This window comes from Bactrocera latifrons, unplaced genomic scaffold, assembly GCF_001853355.1.
Source record: "Bactrocera latifrons isolate USDA-ARS-PBARC rearing strain unplaced genomic scaffold, ASM185335v1 scaffold_33, whole genome shotgun sequence".
NCBI lineage: Eukaryota > Metazoa > Arthropoda > Insecta > Diptera > Tephritidae > Bactrocera > Bactrocera latifrons.
The window spans coordinates 981539-1006314 of record NW_017536963.1 but is presented as its reverse complement, the minus strand read 5'-3'; the positions used below and the strand labels follow the sequence as shown (position 1 = coordinate 1006314).

Sequence of the window (24776 nt, the reverse complement as noted above, 5' to 3'; positions counted from 1 at the left end):
TAAGACTATCTTATAAAAATGTACCTATAAATAATGTTAATGAATTGAAGATATTGGGAGTTTTCTTTGATAGTAAATATACTTTTAAGTTCCATTGCAATTATATTAGAAAAAACTATTAAACCGCCTTAGCATTGTAAAATACTTTTCCTCAAAAAAGTCCTTTGTACATACTTCTACTCTTTCTAATATTGTTAACTCGTTATTTTTGTCGGTAATTGATTACGCTCTACCAATTTATGGAAGCTGTGCCAAAAGCAACTTGAATGTTCTTTGCGCTCCATATCAAGCAGCTGTGCGGAAAAGCCTACTTGTCTTCACCACTACTCCAGTTTGTAACATTTTGGCTGAATCCGGACTTCCTGGCCTCACGGAACGGGTGGAATATATGACCGTTGGACTTATATACAAAGTTTTTTCCTGCAACAACTCCAACGTGTATAAAAATATACTCAATGCTATAAATAGGAAACGCTTCCCAAAGAGGTTCTCGGCACTACATTTCGTAGTTGCTCTGTCTAGAGAAATGTATATACCGGTTAAACCTACTCGGCAAGCTCACAGTACATACCCACCTTGGAATCTTTCGGACTCGTCATTTATTAATTGTCTTCAGGATTATCAAAAGCAAAATACTTGTGCCCCTATCTACCAGCAAGTTTTCCTCGAGACCAAACTAGAGTTACACTTAAAATCATTCAAATTTATATTTATGGATTGCTCAAAAACTAACTACTCAACGTCCTTCGCAGTTATATCGGAGGATTTACGGGTTTTGAAAAAAGGTTTGCTGCACAATCACTGCTCTCTATTCACCAGTGAAATCTTTGCTATCTATCAAGCTGCTCTAATAGCATCCAAAAACCATGGGTAAATTCTGCATTTGTACAGACAGTCAATCTGCCATCGATGCCGTCAAAAATTTTACCAATAACAGTGTCTTAGTAACTTACGTTCGTGATCTGCTCACCAAGCACGCAAATAAAATGAAATTGATGTGGGTACCTGGTCACTGTGGAATTCAGGGCAATGAACTCGCCGATTCTGTGGCGAAAAGTATTCATGAAGAACCGGCTCTGTGCTTTGACGCCCTTGAAAAAGCCAACTTAAAACGTCTAATAAAGCAGTACGTACATAACAAATCCCTGTTGAAATGGAATGAATTCGTTTATCATTATGCGGCAATTAATCCTACCAGAGCAAAGCCTATATACCCCACGAACTCCAAATATTCAGACATTTTGTTATTCACAAGGCTTCGCCTATAATAATTTAAACGGATCCTGCTGCTTTTGTAGGTCCTCTAGGACATCAGTAAAACATATACTAGATGCATGCCCCCAATTTACGAATACAAGGCGAAGGATGTTTGGCACGACTCTCCCATCGAAACTGCTAACTAATATAACATCGTCGAATATAAGTACTATATCTAACTTTCTTATAACATGTAACAAAGCACATTTAATCTAAGATAAACTGTACAATTTATATATTAATGATTTTGCTATTTTCTGTATATTTATATGCTCAAAATAAATATGAATCTTAATTTACTCTTATCGGTTAAGTTTATATCACAATGTAATATTTGTGGAGGTGTAATAAAACTAAGGTGGCTTGTGCCCATACATATATGTTAATATGATGCCAAATTTGATTGTATTGTAATCACTATTGCCGCGAATAATGAAGTTATGCCCGTTCAGTTTTTTTAATATTGCCAACACTTAAGGGAATTTGGCCGGCATTGAGACGCGCAATTTGGAATAGTATATAATGTTCGGTTATACTAGTACTTGACCTTTCTTACTTGTTAGTGTTTGCAATTTTCGAACTCTCAAAATTACATTTCCCTAACCCAAACACATTTACTTTATTTAATAAATCGATTTATGTACGGCTTTTCATTAATGAAAACTTTTAATTATATATGAATATTAATTTATTACATTAAAGCTTAGCTGAGAGCTCTCAGAAACAGTTATACTTATGTATGTATGTATGTACATAGGCGTATGTATTTATACTCAAGTAATTAATCATTGCAATTAACAAAGCTTAATTCAATCATGAATTAATTTTGAACAAGCACTTGAAACTTATAGCCAATAAGTTTGTAAATAATCAATTTATGGACGCCAATATTTTAGGACGCCAATACTTTAAGAGGAAGCACAAGGGAAGTATTTTTTTTTAAACAATGGTTTAGCTTGACCAAATAATGGAGGATTAAAATAAGGTTTTAATTACTTTCAAAATTGATAGTAGATTGCATTTCATTTATATGAGTAGATTTGGTTTGATTTCGTTCCAAAAGTAGCGGTATGGATTTACCTAAACGGGTAAGTGCAATACTGAATTCTATCGGGAGCACTAACCAATCTAAATAGCTACATTGTTATTGACTTTGCTAAAATGGTTCAGAAGCAAATTTGAGCTATATTGACGACCAATTGCTAGCTGGCCGTCACTAGCTATTTAATTGGGTTTCTCTTACTTTTCAAATCATTACGATTTGATGGACGAGAATGAAATAGAAAACTCCAGGCACTTTCTCCTTCATTATGTAGCTTTTGTACGACTGAGGTCCAAATGTCTCGGCAGTCTTTCTTACTGCGAAGCAGGAGACAGCAGAAACTGACATTAGCCGCCTCAACTAATTTTTGACAGTCACATTTCGCTATTCTATACATAGGAGTTTAAGATAACAAAAAGGACCGGCGTTCTAAGGTCCCTTGTTAGAATCAACCTCTTAAGTTAACATAACCTAAACTAGATAGAAAAACAAAAACACAAAAAAAGTTGTAGCAAGACGACTGTCTCACTAAACCCAATTGTAAAACTCCGAAAATGACAATCGTATATTTTGTTATTGTTGTTAACATTATTGTCGTAGTATTATGAGAATTGGAACTAAGTTACAAATTATCATTCCTTCTAGATTTATAAATTTGGGTCTAAATATTATTTATCCGTGCCGTTAGTTCTGCTTTCTCCAGAACGGATAAGGAAGTGAAGCAAATGAGCCTGGCAGGGAACGAGGGCAAGACAAAATATCTCCAGTCTTCAAACAAAGAATCGCCGCACTCGCGACTAGCTTCCCACGTCACAGGTTAACAGTCATAACTGTCGTAGATAATTTCGTCTATCTTGAAACCAATATTAACAGCAAAAACAATGTCTAGTGCTACTTCAGAGTGAATAGGTAATTGAGAAGTAAATTAATTTGTCGACGAACAAAAACCAAACTTTATTCCCGTCTAGCTATGTGGTGCAGAGGCATGACAACATCTAATGAGTCGACGTTATGAGTTTTTGAGAGAAAGATTCTACTGAGGATTTATGGTTCTTTGCGCACTGGTCACGGAGAATGGCGCATTCGATTCGAAGTTGTAGGTCATGTCGTTCGAATGGACGAAAACACTCCCACTCTGAAAGTATTGAACGCAATATCCACCGAGGCAAGCAGAGGAAGAGGAAGACCTCCACTCCGTTGAAAAGATCAGATAGAGAAGGATTTGGCTTCGTTTGGAGTCTCCAATTGTCGTCAAACAGCGTAAAGGAGGAATAACTATAACCGCGTACACGCTGTCTTCGGAAATTCTCTGGTCCCTACTTGGGTTGGCGAAAGTCATTTGTTTTGCTATTCAACTAGGCTGGTATTATGGTAAACACAATTCCTCTCAATTCCGTAGTTCATAAGAGTCAAATAAATAAAAGTCCGCCTTGTCGTGTAAGTTTACTTATAATTTGACTATTACAGATTCTTCAATATTCTCAAAAATACAAAAGTAATGTTCTTGACTGACTGTAGACTTGTTTGGGTTTTTACAGATTGACTGCTAGGGATCATGAAATGTCGGATAATTTTCTTTGAAAAGTTAATAAAATTGCCTCAAATTGGTTTCGAGTTTCATCACTTATGTATGTAATTGAACAGAAGTCAGAAATCCCAAAAATCCAGAGTTGCGAAAATTGGAAAGAAGTAAAATGTTCTATGATTTGTTGTGGAATTCCCATGATTATATTTTCTACTTATTTGGGCCAACTTTTGCTATTGTTTCGTATGTGTCTCTACAGTTACTCCGACAAAGAGTGATCCTGCAAGATTTTAGTTACATCTGAAGAATGGTTTGTGGAAAGCTTTGCTATCCAGCCCTGGCATCATAATAGTATCTTATTACGGATATAATCACAACGCCATGACTATTCCTTGATACCGAGAGCTGTTACTCTCGAATAATTTTGACTTAGGACAATTTTAAACTATTGAATAAGTGCTTGGGCGAACTCGACAACAATAATAACAACAAAATTTGGTAGATCCCAAGTACACTTGCTAAAGTAACTAAGCATATTAAGAATTTTAGGTATTTTAGGGCCTAATGGTCCTTCATTGCCTGTTTTTGAACTTGAAATATATGTATGTACAGATGACTTCTCCTTGTCACAATTGACTGATTGGTGAACCCAAGTTGCAGCAATCCGCATTAATCAATTTAAATACTTAACGGAAAGAGAGGGAGAGCTTTCATATGATTACGAGTATTGTGGTGTAGGCTAACCACGTCTAACATGTTTGAAGAATTATATTAATATTTGTGAGCAGGAGAATGTGGTCTACAGATTTTATGTTTGTTATAACAAACAAGGATATATGGGTAGATAAATGAAGTGCCACTGGCCAACTCCCCATGTACATACATCAAATCATTCACGCACGCACACCCTCATGCATACACGTATAATAGTATATATAGCCATACACAACAGGTCAATTGACAAGTATCCGCTTTGACACATAGTTAGTACTATTAGAATCTATGTGATTTTTAGTTAGCGCTAAGCTTCAAAAGGCAAGTTTATTAATTTGACAGCTATTGGATAATAAGTTTGTAAGTTATATAATATTGAGTGAATCAACTTTTGTTATAGCGAATAAAATAAATATGTCGGGCAATGGAACGTCTGCTCCATCGTCATCGTTTGTGGAATCGGGTTCGCCTTCTCCTGCCGTTACATTTTCACTGCCATTCAGCAGGCTGGAGAAGTGTTCCCTCCATTAATTCAGTAAACTCTGGGCGATCAGAGTACTTTCCTCACTTCCGTGAACTTCTACACATGACTGCATCCTCCAAGGACGTATTTAAAAAAAAGTCCACAAAATATTTTTGGGTTGCCGTAAAGTGAAGTTTTTCGAAATAGCCACTCAAGAGATATCAACTAAATGTCTAGATCATGTCTAGTCATATCATTCATTCAATATTTTGGTATGAGAAAGCTCTGTGCAAAGTAGATGCCGCGCGAACTCACTTTTGTTCACAGTTGAAATAATTTTTATTGACTACCTTAAAAAGGAAAGACCAACAACAGCGCATTTGAAAAAAAAAGGTGTGCTGTTTTACAAAGAGAGTGTACCGTGTCACAAGTTAGAAGAATTATGACAAAAATCCATGATTTGCTTCCACATATACAGTGTTTTCTAAATCTGGCCCACAATGGCTATTTCCGCCCTGAGACCTCGGAAGAATGCTCGCTAAAAAGTTTTCGTCGAATGACGAGATAATCACCGTAACAGAGGACTATTTTGAAGCAAAGAACAAATTGCACTACAAAAATGGTATCGAAATGTTGAAAAGTCGCCATTATAAGTTTATTACCTTTGCAGCGAACAATGTTGTATAAAAAGCCGGAGACTTTTCAATTGATCTGTTACATACACATTAACACGTACATAAGTATGTATTGGTTTGAAATGCACTTGTATATGAGTAGCGGGTAGGCGGTTTTTGCGGCTTGCCTTTGTTTTGCTGCCGGCATTTCGTTGTTACACAGGGTGTGCACATGTCAGTAAAGTAGACAAACAAGTGAACAGACATACGAACAAACGGACGGATGGAGTGGCGTACAAAGATGGACAGACGGAAATATATGTGCTCGGCGCGTTCGGAATAATGCAAGAGCAAAGTGCAGATTAAAGTGCATTGGTCACTTTAGTGCATGGCAAAAATACAAGAACTCAACTACAGCAATACCAACAAACAATACGAAATTTACAACAATAGCAATTTTGTGCGATTCCCGCGGCTGCCATATAAGTATGCCATAAAAATGTCGAGTTTTACGCCGCTTTTTGCATCGCTGATCGATTTTTGTTGTAATTTTTTTTACCACACTGATTCATTTATTGCTTAATTAACATTTAATTACAAATTATATAATAATTTCAAGCTGTTGTGCGGCGGTTACCTTTATTGTGTATGACCTTGTAGTGATTTATTAACGCAGACTACAAGCATGTGTAACTAAGAATAAAAAAAAATTATGTGTTATTTCAATATTTTTGGTCTAGAAAAGAAAACAGTGTAGATGAGAAGCCAAGTATAAACGAAATTTCGTAAAAGATTTTTTTTGTATGATATAAAGATAAAAATGAAAGAATAAAACCAAAAAATTAATTTTGAGGTTATGTGAAAAATGTGTCAATAGGAGAGAAGTAGATATTTTCATATTTACTTCCCATATTTTTTCTTATAACCGTCCGTAAAGTCAGAAATAAATAAAAATCTCTTTAAATATCCCAAATAATAGTAATGCGTATACGAGTACCTTAAAACTTCCTATTGAAACATTTTGAGAATGGGTAAAATCGCCCTTGACCACCAGCACGTTCCATAGAATTCCACTTAAATTCCATACAACAGATTTGTTTATATAATGGTAGGACAACCAATAAACAAGAATGCGTAATATAATTTTGATTCAATAATTTTTCAAGTAACAAGGATATTCTGGCAAACGAAATAGCTGATGAGATTGCCAAAAGTGCCAACCGTTTGACTACCAAACCATTTCGTGCAGTCATCAAAAACGATACACATTAAAATTTCCGAAAGGGCTGATAGACGGTTCACGGCGAGATATATGTATGATATGTTCTCTAGATATATGTATGTAATATATTGTAGTCGATCGAAATCAATAAAAACTCAATTTCGATTTTTTTGATAATACATTGTTTTGCATTTTACGTGACGATTTGTATTTAAAAAATGTTACTTATACGCTCCATTGTCTAAAATACACAATGTAGTTCGACGGGTCGTATGAGTAACCTAATGTAAAGAGAGGATGTGAATTGTATTACCGTGCGATTCTGTACGGTGATACAGTATCAAGTCTCCAAATTTGACAGAGACAATTTTTGAGACTTGAGACGATATTGCTATTCTGTGAGCGACAGCCACAAAATCGATTACATTTCATTATTCAGCGATGTTTTCATGCTTGAATGAAAATAAATATATCGATAACAAAAATTAAATTTTCTATAACATAGTCAAAAAACATAATTATCAATAAAAATAAAAATATATGTTGACTTTGTTTCATGATATTAACGAAATTTATGTAAAATTCATTTATTTTTAACCTTTTCGTGTTTGAGTTGCTTACAAAATATAAAAAACGACAATCGATTAATATCTATGCTGATCTCTATTCAGTATATTCAAAATGGCAGACAAGAGTTCTTTTTGGTTTTGTGACTTGTTCACTATCAGGTCTCAAATTTGAGGCAATATTTTGAGACTAAAGCTAGAGACTGTTTAGTGAATAGTAACTGGTCACAAATTGAGTCTCAAATAGAGACTAGAGACTGGTTACAGAATCCCGCTATTAATCTCCATATTATTGCGATCACATTTATCTTTATACATTAGAGTTTAGTGTGGGACAAACTGTGCTTTTATCGATTTATATGTTTGTGAGTGCATGGGCTAAGCTTCACGAATAGCCCGGTGCACTTTTATATTCTTCTTAATTACTTCGTGTGATCTCATTTAACAATTTATAATTCGATTTATTCGCATTTTCGTTATCAAGGTGATGGCGGAAGTAATATAATATTTTCACGTGTATTAACGTGTTAAAGATATACATAATCCCACCTGCGGCCAAGTGATCAAGCAATGCAACTGTGTACTCATATTGGTGTATAAGTGGCTTACCGTTCATTGCAACCTTCATTTGCTGTCAATTGAAAGATTATTATCCCATGCAGCCACTTACATATAGTAACTGTGACAACGTTACCACAACTACTGCACTAATAACCCGTCGACAACAACCGATGGCCGCATAACAGCGTTTTATGTGTCATCTGCTGCATGTTGTTGTTACTTATTAGCCAATAAGTCGATTAGTCGGTATCAGCCCGCGATTGCTTGCTCTGTAGTGCGCTATCTTCGACAAACAATTTAACAATTTGTTGGCAAGTCAGAAAGCTAGCGAGTGAGTGAGCGTCTTGCTTTCGCTTGAATTTCTTAATTAAAAGTAGCAAGTGAGCGCCGAGCCCAACATACAATAAATACTAAATGTAAAAAAAGCATAAAATGTATGTAATACGGAGCAATTACGGTAGAGTGATGTAATAGTAGCTATATGGGATAGTTATAATGAAATTTTATTTTGTTTATATATGATCGACCTAACAGTCGTAGAAACACATTAGTATCATAATCACTGACATTTACCCATCACTTGAGTCTAGCCGACCACCACCATGGCTTCCAAAGTGGACACCACTAACACCCTGATAGTTCACGTACAAAACCAAAAGACACTCTGTGAGACGACACTGTTAAGTACAAAACTCTACTTGAGAACATTGAACAATACACGCTCCCTCCAAAGTTGAAGGGTTGGACTATGAACTATCTAAGCGGACGACAATCTTCAGTACTGTTTCGAGGAAGAAATTGAGAAGAATTATACGGTGAGCTCCGCAAGATAGTGTGTACTCCCCGTTACAATTTAATTTCTTTAAGTTTCGAAACTCACTCAACCACCAGAGAGAATTTGCACGACATTGATGACGGGCAATGGAATAAATGATACGTGCCCAAACGTAAACGGCTTTCTCGTTGACTTTCTCGCTTCTTCTCTGCAGAGAATGTAACACTCTCTCTCACTGAATGCACAGCGTTTTTTCAGAAACCATCTCTGCAGTTGTCGGCTTGAAGCGAAACCGCCTGCTAGAAGCATCAAGAGGTTCTTTTTCAACTACGTTAATAGTAGACAGTTTGCCGACCAGACTTCGGACGGAACTAACTTCAGACACTTACTTACTTCCTGTCAGTGAATGGTGTACTTAGCGTTAAGCCACCACCCATTGCAGATGACGAGTTCGTGTAGCCGCGCAGCCTCTTGCCGGACCCGGGAAGGAGGGATGTGGAGAGAAGAGAAAGGGATATTTAGAAAACAAGAGGATTCTAGTTGATAGAGTCAGATGTAGGTAGCGAGACCATCGGGACAATATTCCTAACGTTCGGGCGATTTACGAGTACATCTGGGAGCATTGGTTTGTGGAGGGTAACGACTTCAGAATCTATTTGTCGAACTCTACCAAGGTGTTTAGTGCGTCATATCCACACTGCCAGTTGGTATTGAAATTGCCTTGCATTGTCAGGGGACTGATCAAGGCATTCATTTGATTCGCTGTGATTTTGAGTGCCGCGGGTAAGGCTGTCGTTAGCAGGTACCAACATTAAACACAGCGGGCGTTGTATACTGGAGCAGGTTAAACTCCTATTTATCTTTAATCAACTCCGACATACCAAATATATGTCCAGCATTCAATGAGTTTCCGCATGACTGTAATCATCTCTAATCTAATGCCTTTCTTACTATGGTCTGACGCCGTCGAAACAGCAAGTTTCTTCGGCCTAACGTTAAAGGACTTTGATAACAACCAACCAGAATCTTACCGCCAATGCGCGGTTATCTAAAAACAACAATAATATTATGATACTGTTTGACCATATAGGTGAAGTGGTTTAGTGGAACTTCTTTGCTCGCCATGAAAACCAAAAGAGATAAGAAATTGATTCGTCATCAAATCCTCAAGTTCTTGACTCCTGTTCGTTTGTTTTTTAAAACTATCTTTTACAAATGCAGACTGAAGAAGATTGAAGATCAAACTAATGATAGATCTGCTAATATGGGGTTACTTTAGGTCCTACCTTATCATAAATGCATTAAAAACTGGAAAAATCAGAAAAGAGTAAAGAGAAGAAAAAAAAAGAATGAAATAAAAAATAAATTTACATTAAAATTTGGAAGAAGGGATATTTTTAAAGAGTCCACATATAAAATAGTATATGTCTCCCATGGCGTATAAGTAATATTTCAAAACCAGGTAAATTAGCAAATATTCCAAAATAATATTGGTATTTTAACCAAATCCAGCCAATTAAGCTAATTATATATAAAAATGGTGACTTCCAGAAATCATTTTGAGCTTATTACAAGAACCGTTGATATTTGCAATTTCAGTTTTTTCGTTTCGTTGCATATTTGCTTTCAAATTTAAAACAAAAACAATATCGCTTTGTGGCATGTCTGCATCACGCACTTTGTAGCAAGCAATTTCCTGTGACAAATTGCTGTTAGCAAGAAATGAAAAGCAACATGCAGCCACCGAATTGCGGTGGTGCTACCTACGGATACCTTATTCAACTGCTGAATAATTGCATATCTGAATTTATATATAAAGTGGCAGTTTGAGAAGACAACACATATTTTAAAATAAAAATAAAGTTGGTGTGTTATTAATTGACGAATGTATGGTAATATTGGGAATAAGTTACCAAACTGTATGCCTACATGTAGTTGGTAGCTGATTGAGGTATTGCTGAAAGCTGACAAGCCATATAATAGCCTTGAGAAATAAAAACAATAACTCCGTTCTGAAAAAATTTCGAATATTATATCATTGCCTTAGATAATAATCCATGTCAATTTTCATGACAATATCTTGTTAAATAAAAAAGTTTTCCACACAATAACTAAATTTTTATCATTCAGTTTGCATGAGAGCTACACGCTAGAGCTGTCCGATCGGAACTTTTTTCCATCGATGACTGTACCTTTGCTTTTGACAGTAATCCATGCCAAATTTTGTGGAGATATCTTTTCAATAGCCTTTTTTGACAGATCACTCGTGAGTCGTGTCAAGCTGACATGTTATGTTTGTTCAGTATATTTTGGCATTTTATCATTGAAAGACTTACACCTGAACAACGTTTCTGCACCTCGCACAACTTATGGTCAACATAAGCAGCATACTGGGCATACTATCAGCACACCATCACCCATATTGAGTTTCGCCATTCATTATTGCATAATATTCGACCGAATAAGCCACATCCAGCACACAGTGAAGAAAATATAGCAGTCGTAATTTGGTTGAAATCGGTTGAATGGGTCTTGATTTACGAGAGACTTATTAATAATATATGGTATAAAGTAAGTCGGATGTTCTTGCATTAAATATGTATATGAGACCTACGGAAAACATTCACACGAATTCATTTACATACTATTTTTGAAAGACACGTTCTTTAAATATTTGTAAAACGACTTAATATATGTACGGATATAAATTACATAAAGTCTGAGAGTGTACACGAAGAACGTGGAGAGTCGATTCGACGTCGTTTCCAGAAAAAAAAAAACGATTTGTTGTAGTGTGTGGGCCAGTGGAAGCATCTGTCCATATTTCTTCAAAAATGATGCCAGTGATAACGTAACCGTCAATGGCGATCATCATCGCGAAATGATAACCGACTCTTTGATGCCTTAAATTGAAGGTCGTGATATCGGAGAAATTATTCGGCAGGTCTATTCGCCACCAAGATCGCCTGTTATCACACCTTTGGACTTTTTCCTATAAGGATATATTAAGTGTACGTGGCTAAGCGGGCAATCGCTCTTATTTTCAAGCCTTGGAACAAAATATCACGCGTGTCATTCGCCAGTTACCAGCCAAAATGCTTGAAGGAGTCAGCGAAAATTGAACTCGAAAGAGGTAATTTTCAAAAAATAAATTCCAAAGAATGCTCTTTCGAATAATAATACATTCTCCGTGAAATTTGAAGCTTCTGTGTTTTTCTTTGAAGAAAGTTTTCCGAAGTGGACCACCCTTTAAATGTCGAGCACTAGACAAATGGTTTAGGAACAGCTTAAAAAATAGCTCAATATGCTTTAACTGTAGATTATCAAGAATCTCTGACTCGGATCTTAGTTTTAACGTCTAAAACCCACATGGATCAGCCACTATGCTCTACAAAATAATTATAAACTTTGACCTTTAACTATGGCTGGTACATTCGAAACACGAAGTCATAAGTTGAAAATTTATATACGTGTACACTTAAGATGTACTGAAAGTATTCTTTGAGACAAATGATGCGATTGCTTGGTAAGGTCTGGATAGCGCGAACATCGACCAAATTATTTCTAAATTTTTTAAAACGCAAGGCAGCCCTTAGAGGCCAATAAAATCTGATCCAATTGGTCTTTGGTGAAATTTAAACAAATAAAAAAAAAGGAGAAAAGAAACTGCTATACTGTACATTTCGTTGATCACAAAATTTGACAGCAGTCTCCTGTCATTTAAGAATAGCAGAGTTGCATTTTAATTCAGATTTATCAAACGGCCCTTGTACATATGTACAAATACATACGATTGCGTTCGCGAAAGTATATATAGTATATAATATTTGTACGTTGTTATTGTTGCGATTGCGTAAGCATTTGCGGATTTCAAGAAAAATACTCGGCGACACAACAACACCGCCAAATAACTGCTCGGAGTAAAACGCCAAACTAATGAATGGCAAGTTGCAAGTGTGGCAATAAACGCAAACAATAATAACAACAAATTGCAGGTAAATACACGAGAAGCAGGTGAAATATGAAACCTCACAGTGCAGCGTAGTGCAAAAGATGGAGAAGTGTTAAACCATGACCATGACAAGCGTTGCAAAATGTAAAAGAGCAAAAGCAACGTCATACTGAACTCTTGTGACAGTTGCAACTGCTATAGCAACATTTGTGGCAGTTGCAGCGACACACATCCGTGGATCTCGGTGCTATAACTGCAATTGCCGCCGCTTCTGTTGCTGTTGAACTTGTGCAGACGCCGCGGCAATCACACAGGCACAGAAAAATAAAAAAAGATTAAAGAGAAAAGGGAAGTGGAAAGAGGAAGAATACGCAGATATTTACGCGGCGAACTGATTACGGCGTTGTGGAAGCGGCGAATGGTTTACCTAAGACGGTGTAAATACTCGTAATAGCGTTGCAGCGGCCGGTTGGAGACTGCTGGTGCTTGGTTAAGCGCTGCGCATCGCGAATATGAATAAAAGTGAAAACATCATATAAATGCTTGTTTCCTCCTTATGTAAGAGTGCGGAATTAATCACTGGGAATCAAATGTTTTTAGCTATGAGGTGTGTTCAAAATATAACTGTAATGATGCCCTAGCCTTCAAATACTAGCAATAGCTTCGTGTGACTTCATCCTATTCTCAAAAATAGAAAGAACTTGAAGGTGGCGTCGTTTTACAAGATAGATGAAAATCGCTAAAAGTTGTGGAAGTGGAACTTCTGCAGAGCCGAACCAAGGGCCATCGAACAGAGCAATTCATAATGGAATTGTAAAATATTTGCATGTAGCGCATGGAGTAGGGCTTTCAATTTAAGCCTCTAGGTAGGTTTTAACGGATTTGGCAACGTGAGATTGAGTTCTGTCGTGCAGAAGATTTACTTTTTCGTGCCTCGTTTGTAACTGAAGTCATAAGAAACCCGAGATCCATTGTTCTGAATAATTTCCAGCGAATGAAGTCGCTTTGAAATGGCTTGGCGGGTGACTACCAATGCTGAAGTGAACTCCTCCTGACGCCCAAAAGGCCTGTTAGTTCTATAGAGTGTTGGGCGAATTTTCTTCCGGTTTTATTCAGAAATATGTACCGTTATTAGAAAAACATGCTCTCTCAATTTTATAAAGATAACTGAAATAATGGTATATGCAGTATAATGTGACCCGGAAGTTCGAAAATCTTTATATTAGGTATATGGGGGGGAGACCCGATTCAAAAGAATAGTAACACACAGAAGAACCACTATATATTTTCGGTAAAAAGTCAACAGTGTATACCGGGGTCCAAATATTCGGTATCTAGAGACTTGAAGAGTTTTTTTGGAATTAACTGTGCAAATTTGTAACTCGTTATATTAATTACTTCTTGATTTGTGTACTGGAAAGTGCATGACTCAAATGGAATTTAAAATTGTGTTATGTGGGAAGTGGGCGTGGCTGTTTTCGATTTCGCTTGTTCTCACACTTTAACATAAAAATGTCAGAGGATTGCCACACATAAAATTTGGTTGAAATCGGTTGAATGGGTCTTGATAATAATATATGGTATAAAGTAAATCGGATGTTCTTGCATTAAATATGTATATGAGACCTACGGAAAACATTCACATGAATTCATTTACATACTGTTTAAATGAGTTAAGCCTCCCCCCACTTTACCTGGGAAAACTGGCGGACCCTAATAAAACAGCTTAATTCACCACAGCTAATGACACGACAACACACCACACAACAGCTGTACCCCAACCCAACCAACAAAAGGAATGGACAACGGGAAAGCTCTCTCGACCCAAGCCACACACACACTTCGTTGTACACAATCCGTCTGCACAACATTCGCTTCTACACTGCGCCGCGCCGACACCTTTCAACACGATTTTGTTCCTCACATTTTCGACCATCAACATTCGATTATATACATCCTGCGCCGCGGCAACACTACCTTTGGCTCCGAGCCGCCCGCGACTTATACCGATCCAGACCATTGGAGAGTAATTCGATTCTAACACAATTTTATATAATATCGCACAGAACCATTTGTTAAATAAATAATAATTATAAATATATTGTGCTTTTCATAAAAACACTGTGTTTTCCTTGCAAATTGAAATATTTAATACATTGGTTTGTATTCCCCAATAAATTGGGTCAACATTTAAACACATACCATTTTGGAAGACACGTTCTTTAAATATTTGTAAGACGACTTAATATGTGTACCGATATAAATTACATAAAGTCATCCGGAAGATCAGAACTCATTATTTTATGTTGTGTACATGGGAATCAAGAGAAGTATTAGTCAAACCTTATCCAGATCAGATATAAAGACATATCGCTACTAGGAAGAGATTCACTCTGAAGGTATTGACATTTATATGGATAAAGACTCTCTCCAAATTTCAATAATATATCTTACAGATTAACCGATATTTTGGTATAAAGTCTCCTATACAAGCATTTGACTCCGATCGTTTAGGAAGCTATATGCTATAGTAATTCGATATGAGCAATTTCTTCGGAGATTATGTACATTGTTGCCTTAGAAAATAATCTATACCAAATTTCGTGAATATATCTTGTCAAATGCAAAAGTTTTCCATACAAGAACTTTTTTCCGATCGTTCAATTTGTATGGCAGCTATATATTATAGTGGTCCGATATCAGCAGTTCCGACAAATGAGCAGCTCCTTGAAGAGAAAATGACGGTTGCAAAATTTCAAAACAATATCTTAAAAACTGAGGGACTAGTTCGTATATATACAGACGGACGGACGGACTTGGTTAAATTGCCTCAGCTCAACGTACTGATCATTTAAATATATGTATACTTCATAGGGTCTCCGACGCTTCCTTCTAGGTGTTACAAACTACGTGACAAACTTAAGCGTCAGTAGAGTAATCTGGCCTGTTTTTTCGACACTTTTTCCATAGAAATTTGTATTCTATAATAGAACTTTTTTCACATATCATGAGGTATTGGAGTGTATAAACAAATTTTCTCGGAATTTGTTCATAACATCTGTCGGAGAAATCACTGGGTGAATGAGGGGAATCTGTATCTAGTTTTTCGTATTTATGGCCTTTTTTCAAAGGTATGAAAAAATACCAATGAATTCAACTAAATATATTATTAGTCAATGGAGATATAATTCATATAAAGAAAAAACAGGTTATTGCCAAGCTAGTACGATTAAACTAGTTGCAAGGAAACTATGTTTGAAAGGACAGTGAAATCATTAACTTTCTTACAGACTACATATATTTCCCGAATTCTAATGAGCTTTCAACCTTCCTATGGTTACATATACTGGTTCATTCTGCTGTTTGACGAGTTTTTATACACCTTAATAATATGATTTCGAGAAAAATTATAAGAGCTATCTTTAAACTAAACGAAATTCTGACTTAGTAGCCTGCCAGGGTTGTAGTCAAAGGGTGTGGGGGTCAAACCACCACTATTTACTAAACTGACGGACAATTTTTCAATTCCAATTGAGTTGGATGCTTTCAATGAGATCAATAAAAAAATTTTGATTAAAATAGTGGTGAAAATTTAATTTGCAGTGTCATAAGTTTCACTCCAAACGCGCAACAGTATTAATGTTACAGCAACGCCAAAGCAGCAAAAGTTAAATAGTCAGCAATTAGAAGTAAAGCGTAAGACAGTAGAAGGTACAAAACCGCCTACATATTGTCACAGGGAGAACGTTGTAGGATGACAAGCCGACCATAAGAGGAAGAATAATTTATTAAGAAGCGAAAGCTCATGGTTGCAATTAAGTGGTTGTTTTTTGTTACTACACTCATTACCACGTGCCACCTACAATTGAATTTCATTTTACTAATCTTTGCTTAAATTCTTCACCTTGTGTCTTTTGCAGCCTTCTTCTTTTCCCACTACAACTACGCTCTCTTCTGGTAGTCCGACTGCGCTAAGCATGTTCACTTTGTTTGGGCTGTGTAAATTTGGCTATAAGTGAGAGTACTTACTTCTACTTGACGATGCGCTAACATATGCCGAAGAGCGTCGCTTAAGTCCACTTGTGCCGTCATTATTGCTCCCGACGGGTAGAAATCGCGATAGTGACAGCAACGTTTTGAAGAGGTCAGTCACGTTTTGATCCTCCTTGGCGGAGCACTCCAGCACTTTCGCTCTGCAAGTGAGAAAAAAATGAAACTGATTAAAAATGGGAGGAGAGGACATAAAAAGATACATAAAAAGTTTTTTTTTTTATTAAGTGTAAGCTAAACGAGAGTGCGAAATGTGTTGCTTTACCGAAATGAGATGAGTTAATAAGTTAAGTTAGAAAAAATGTTAAGTTCGGATGCAACGAAGCTATGATGCAAAAGATCTCTAACGAAAACTTGATTTTGGCTGTTCACTTTGTTTGGTAGCTATATACAATAGAGATTGAATTTATAAGAAATCGCTTCAATCCCTCAGACAATTACATTTACCCACGCCAAAATTTAAAATATCTTGTCGAATAAAAAAATTTTTTCATACAAGGACTTGTTTTTGATCATATATAATAGTATGGGATCCTGGATCACTTCCAGTTAGTGAATCTTCCTGTAGATAGCCAACACCTCCATGTTCTTAAGATGCCATTCACAAGACCTTGGCCTTGCTCCAACTTTCATTTATTAAATATACAGGTTTTGTCCGGAAAGTAATATGACTGATATTCTTCCGGCGCGACTGTTCTTCGGAGCGTGCGCGCACAGACTGAATTCAGTAGAGGGTGAACGAGTGACTGGTCAGTGGACCTGGAAAGTCGCTCCAAACATTTTCGCGTAACGGTTTCTGTAAGTGGTACAAGCCGAAAAAGCAACATTTTTTATAGCAGAGGTATGCGATTAAATTGTGTGCGAAACTCGGTAAATCTGCAACAGAGACGTTTGATATAAGCAAGTAGGCTTACCCAGATGTTGCTTAAGCAAGAAGTGGTGTGTTTCGGTGGCACCAAGCCTATTTGGAGGGCCTGAGAAATGCGACTTTAACAAACAGCGACGAGTCACATGTGTGCGCAAAGTCTTGAAATCAGACCATCGACTAAGTATTTCAACGTGAAAACGATGCCTGAAAAGACCGATGTAAGGAAAGCATTTTGAGACAGCAGAGGGGATCCAAGCAGCATGCATCTCGGCTCTCAAGGTTATTCCGGAGAATTCTTTCCTAGACACCTTCATTGCTTGCAAATCGCCCTGACAGCGCTGCATTGACGCAAAAGCGGCCAGTTTTGAAAGTTGTTAAAGAATTGTAACGATTGGTTAAATAAAATTTTTTTAAAAGGACTCAGTCCTAATACTTTCCGCACCTGTAGATTATTCCGCTAGAGACATTATTCCATCAGTGTAAATCGAATTTTTCAGAACGGAAGCGAGCGAACCATTATTGTGCTACACGAACTGATACAGCATCGTCTATATCGTCATAGCGAATTTCCTCGTTATTTCCATTCACTTTTGAACAGCTGTAACTTTATTTTGGTTAAGTGATTGGAGATATACGAATGCAACGACATCTATTGACAAAATACGAAAAGACTTTTTCGTTATATGGATCAAGAGATTTTATCGGCGCTCTATGGCGTTCGAGGAAGCTAATGAACTTGCAAGTTTAGTTGGACATCGTGGAGGCATGCGACGAATAATCTATTATGCCCTCTCCTACCTCAAATATGGTCACAAAGGTCCATCACTCCATCCAGAAACTTTCTGGGCGAGATGGAGGTGTTGTGATCCCTGTCCACGTAGATGGATTCAATGGCATTGAGCCTGCTTCAAAAATTTGCTGGGCAATATAAAATAAGGTGTTCTGGAGTTTCTAGTTCTATGTCGCAAAACCGGCAGTTTGAGCAAGAGACTTTGCCCATGTTGGATAAGTGTTTCTTGAGCCTGCAGTGCTCAGTATAGAGCGCGACAAGGAGACGGAATTTGTTTCGGAAAATCAATATCTCCAAACCTCGCTAGGTTGTGATAAGGTAAGAATTCATCGTGTGATGTCTAAGCTAGACAATATGCCACTAGACATACGTTCAGCATTGTTGTTAAGAATAAACTATTACTATTACAGCTGATCTACAATTTAAAATAAATTATTATCCTTATAAAAATATTGAGTGCAGCACAATTTGTAAAGAATTACAAGTTACATTTCCATGTAAACAAATTAAGACAGTTCATACCAAAAATATCTTTCACACAAAAGTTCGTTAACTTGTCTTTTATTTCTAATTGCCTTGCATTGTCTGTCTAAAAATCAACTATCTACTAAAACTCGGAATATTTATGTAATATATAATTTATGTGTGCTTCATACATGTGCAGTTCCGTGCCGTCGTTGTCGGCCTTCAAAGCTACACAAGCGTCAATCGAAGACTGGCGATTAGTTTTTGGTGCGCCTAAAAGCAGGCCAGCGGAAATGAACAAAAGTGAAACGAAGCAGCAGCGCCTATGAAATCACTCATGTATTCACTGACAACTATGGCGTTTATTGTTAATCTCGCTGTTCTTGCGTCATTGCGCCATAGCACAACATACATACAGTTACACATATACGATGATATATTATAGATAGAGGAAAGGTAGTACAAATGGTATTTATCTCTTGCCAAACAGCTGTGGCATTGTTAGTTTTAAGGATTTAAAGTGAGTTGTTTACTTTTTGCTGTTATTATTATTATTTTTTTTTCATAGCACCTGCGCCTTGTGGCATATTGCGGAATACCTGTTAAAGTGGTTTTATGCCACACGCGATTTTTTTGTGATAATATTCGCGTTAGAATCCAGCTTAGTAGCTTAGCAATTGTAAATACTATATATTTCGAATAGCATGCATTTAAATGGTATTTTTGTACAATAGTAATAAAGTACGGCCATCTAGAGTAACTACAAATTGAGATTATGAATATGGTATTTCCAATTCAGCATTTTTCGCTACAAACAGCTCAACCCTTACCTACTCTGGAGCCATTTATAGTTAGGTTGTATAACTAATTATTCACCCATTGCCAAATACGCATACAAATCAGTGCTGCCAAGTTTTACCACTTCAACGCTCTCACGAACTTGTTACGATAACTTCCACAAATATTTTCGGTAATTACATTTCAGGTAATTCATGTCACTCACTAATTGGTGGCAGCAGTCGGTGCTCTAGCTCGCGTCACTTACCTACATATATAGTATGTATAGTATTTATATCGCAGAATGTCGACGAAATCTTTGAAAATGATTTAAGTACTTAAGTGACTGCTTAATGCTGTTGGCAACTAACTGTTTCAGTTTGCTATATAGGCAACTGGCAGCCACTTCAGGCCATGAATAACACCGAAATGTGTAGGCATTAACCAGAGGCACCCGCAGGCACATATCCATATATAATACAAAAGCCGTCATTGAGTTGATTGACGGGGCAATAAGACAGTGGAGCGCCTACTTTAAGCTGTTCCGTATACAAAGTCAGTGCACAAATACTTTTACTAACATACACTTACAGGTAAAATAAGGTATATAAAAGTTATTTGAAATTCAGAATTCCTTTTTTATTGTTTGACATTTTATTATGGAAAGACATATGCCTGAACAACGTTTAGAAATCGTTCAACTTTATTACGAAAATTCACGTTCTGTAAAGAAGTTATTTTGCGCACTTCGATCAACATAACCGACTCACTGTACGTGCTATTCGCAACATATTTGACCGAAATGACCATACCCAACACGCAGTGAAAAAAATATATAACAGCAGTAGCTTAGAGTGGACATGACGAAATTGACGATTGATTCGCAAGAACGCGTACTTACGCATGGAAGGACTTAGCGCATTTTACGTCGACATCGTTTTGCTTTATAGCCGAATTTCGTTCAGCGATGAGTGCCAATTCTGGGTCAATGAGTATGTCAAAAAGCTAAATTGTCGCATGTGGGACGAAGAGCAACCTGAAAAGATTCAAGAGCTGCCATTTTATTCAGAAAAAATAACGGTTTGGTGGGGTTTGTGGTCCGGTGGACTCATCAGCTACATTTCTTCAAAAATGATGCCGGTAAGAAAGTAACCGTTTTTGTCGGCCGTTATCGCACCATGATAATCGACTATTTGATCCCTGAAATTAAAGTTCGTGATCTCGGGAATATTTGGTTTCAACAAGACGACGAAACTTTCCACATATCACATCAATTAATGGATTTACTGAGAGAAGACCTCGGTGCTCAGATAATTTCTCGTTGTTGGCCGGTCGATTGGCCACCAAGATCATGGCATATCTCACTCTTAGTTCCGGTGGGGCTATGAAAAATCCAGAATCCATGCGTACAATCCCGCATCGATTTAAATATTGGAATTGCTCGAACGAGTCATCGAAATTTGGACTCAACGGATGGACTATCTGAGACGTAGGTGCGGCCAACATTTGGCGGTGTAAAATTAATGAACTTAATTGAAGAGCCCTTTCGGACGCAGAGATAAATATTAGATGGTCAAAAAAGTCTTGCGGTATTCCCGCTAGTTGGCGCTGAAAGCTGAAAAATCGCTGAATTGGTCGAAAGAGACCGGCATAGTAGCAGCCGTAGCATCGGTCAAGAGCTGGGCATGAATTTTATGAACAATTGAAAACTCAATAAAAATACCGCAAGAAATACCACAAGACTTTTTTGACAACCTAATATATAATAAAACAAGATCCTTAAGTCAATTCTATGAATCCTTGGATCTTTGCAAGCTTCTGTACGAGCTTTAATCAAATTGGCATAGTAAGTCACTATAAAATTCATATGGAAAATATTACGGAGCTTGGTGCGGAAAGAGAATGTTGTCTTTCGCATTAGAAAGATCAATTTAAAAAGAGTGAAGAGAGTTAACCATAGCACAAATTAAAAATCGGTGATTTAGCTTTAAAGGAAATGTCATCCCCTGCTGTTTGCCTTTGAACTTGCTTGCTTTAAAAATGCTTGCCACATTTCATCCAACCCGATTGCTAAGATTGTATAGAATATATTTGTGGATCATCGAAATACTTTTTCTGCTGTATGAATTTCATAAAGAAACATTTCGGCTGCTCTGTCTCAACATTTTTGGAGTGACTTTGGGCGCTTTGTAAGCATTGATCGACCGCGATCTCCCCGCATTGGTCTTACAAATAATTCATTAGAGTAAGACTAATGAACTCGTGTTTAAGCATTAACATAACCTCAACGACCAGTATGCGAAACATATTGCTTTTTTCGAAAACTTTCCCCGAAACAAAGCTGGACATTTTGCATATTTAACCGTTTACTGAACTTTAAAGTTTCGCCATGCAGTGAAAATATGGCTAAAATTTTATTTCTACGAGTTCGAAAGTTTTAAATGTACCGTCGACCGAGCTACACACATATACAAGCAAGGAAATATCTACATAAAAGGTTATTTGAAAAGTCGTCGGCCTGGGACATAGTTGCCGCTACTTGAATTAACTCCAATCTTTTTAGTTACCCCTAACTTTCCAAAGGCACAAAACAAAAACTTGGCTTGGCTATGAGTGTCCTGGACATAACCCCAGGAAAATCAGCTAATAAGATTGGCATGCTAACTCTGAACTTTGGCATCTAAGGCGGTGAACGCTGTGGATAAACAAAAGAGGTTGTTGCCGACGAAAACATTTAAAAAGTCTACAAAATAATTTTGGAGGACCATTAAGTGAAGTTGCTCGATATAGCAGGCGCTCTACAGATATCAACTGAACATGTGCATCATGGATGTGAGAAAGCTCTGTGCAAATTGGGTGCCACGCGAGCTAACTTTTGAGCAAAAACAACGCAGCAGTGTTTGGACATATCCCAGCGTACTTGGTAAACCCGAATTTTTGCTTTGATATGTGAAAATAGCTAAAAGATGGCTCCATCATTTCACTCCGAAGTCCAATCGACAGTCATCCGAGAGGACTGCACATGATGAATCCGCTTCGACGCGTGGAAAAACGCTACAGTCGGCTGGTTAGGTTATGGCCTCTGTATTTTTGGTGCATGGTATAATTATACCCTGAACAGGGTATATTAAGTTTGTCACGAAGTTTGTAACACACAGAAGGAAGCGTCGGAGACCCTATAAAGTATATATATCAATAATCAGTATGTTGAGCTGAGTCGATTTAGCCATGTCCGTCTGTCTGTCCGTCTCTATATATACGAACTAGTCTCTCAGTTTTTAAGATATCGGTTTGAAATTTTGCAAACATTATTTTCTCTTCAAGAAGCTGCTCATTTGTCGGAACTGCCGATATCGGACCATTATAGCATATAGCTGCTATACAAACTGAACGATCGGAATCAAGTTCTTGTATCGACAACTTTCACATTTGACAATGTCTTTCCATAAAATTTGGTATAGATTATTTTCTAAGGCAACAATGTAATCTCCGCAGAAATTGTTCATATCGGATTACTATAGCATATAGTATCCATATAAACCTAACACATAGTTACTAAAAGAAATGCACCTGTGAAGGGTTTATTAGCTTCGGTGCAGCCGAAGGTTGGTAAAGGACCGTTTTGTGCTGTTTCACCAAGACATTGCACGGTGTCAAAAGTCAGTGAAAACGATGGCAAAAAATTACGAATTGGGTTTCAAATTGCTTTCGCAGCCACCGCAATCTCCAGATCTGGTGTCTTGCAACAATATCCTGTTCTCAGATTCCAAAAAAATGCTCGCTGGGAAGAAATTCTCGTTGAATGTGTAGGTGATTGGTGAAGCTGGAGCTTATTTGGAAGGAAAGGACAAACGTACTACAAAACTGGTAGTTGGAAGGTGTATCACACTGGAATACAAAAAAAAAAAAAAATATTTCTCAAAAAACCGTGATTGACCGGGAACTTTGCAATTGACGCGCTCGAAAACCTATGGCAAATACTTTTGTGTATATTTATCTGTGCGTCAGTTTGTTTTTGGCGCAAACTATGCAGCAAAACTACAAAGTTACTAACAACGTCAACGCTTCTCACACGACGAGTTGTAGCGGCAAGCGGATAAGCCCGTCCAGCGTTGCGTCGTAAAGTTGTGACAACAACTGATGTGCTGATGACGTTGGTTGCTGCGCTGATCGATGCAGGAGTGGATTTTGAAACTATCGGTTGGACCGCAGTCGCTTGCGGTTGTTGCAGAGCTGACACGCCAAATGTGGCTATGCAGCAATTCCCAGCAACAACAAGAAAGACAGGAAATATTTGCAAAATCTCTATGCGTGTGTGTGTCTCGGTGAGTGTGGTGTGTACTTGCACAGCATTCAACAGCTGTCCAACCAGTTGAGAAACTTTAAGTGACCATCAGCAAAAGCTCGGCGAAGCGTGCAGTGGCGCAGTATTGAACACGTAATAGAAAAGACTCGGTGTATGAGTACCCCATGCTTTGGCACACAGATAATCAATTGCCCAGATGTTTACGCTAAACATTTATGCCAGACGAATGAATGTCTTTTCGCCGCAGAACTTATTTGAGTATTCAACTGTGAGTAGACTGCGAGCTACGTGGAGTGAAGTCTTAGTCATTTAAAATTCAATAAATTTCAGGTGATGATTGGGTTCGTTGCTGATAATAAGACAATGACACTTTAAAATCTATTCACGAGGCCTTACAACACATATGTAAATCGGATTGACTACTGAAGTTGATCTCGAGTGCACCTTAAAACCACATTAAACTTTTTATATATCTCCACATGACAGTAAGAAAGCTTCTTCCTTTCAATACACCACCCTTAGGTGTTGATCTAACGACAGCTAAATAGTCTGGTTGCTCGACCTCTTTTAATTAATATACGATATTCTTTGAGTTGTACCTGGAAGAAAATTATGCCTGAAATCCGAGTGTCACGATAGAGAATAGTTCCGAAGTGGGTCTATTCGACAGATGTTATCTATAGGCAAGGTATTGTTAAGCTTCCAAAGAAGGTTTTCGAGTTCTTATTCTTTAACAAAAGGAGAAAAGATACAGACAGATATACAAGGTATGTTCCAAAGTAAACAGGACTTTTTGAATCCTGGTGGCACCATCTATATGTCAACTGGT

The 24776-nt window shown here is 37.3% G+C and overlaps 1 protein-coding gene across 1 annotated transcript in view; it reads right to left on the bottom strand.

Moving 5' to 3' along the window:
• The window catches only part of LOC108971192 (GTP-binding protein Di-Ras2-like), a 79521-nt gene that overhangs the window by 18968 nt on the left and 35777 nt on the right, over nucleotides 1-24776 (bottom strand). Inside the window, exon 4 of the mRNA XM_018937078.1 lies at nucleotides 16721-16884. Within this exon, the coding sequence (XP_018792623.1) occupies nucleotides 16721-16884 (164 nt within the window). The remainder of the gene's footprint in view (nucleotides 1-16720; nucleotides 16885-24776) is intronic.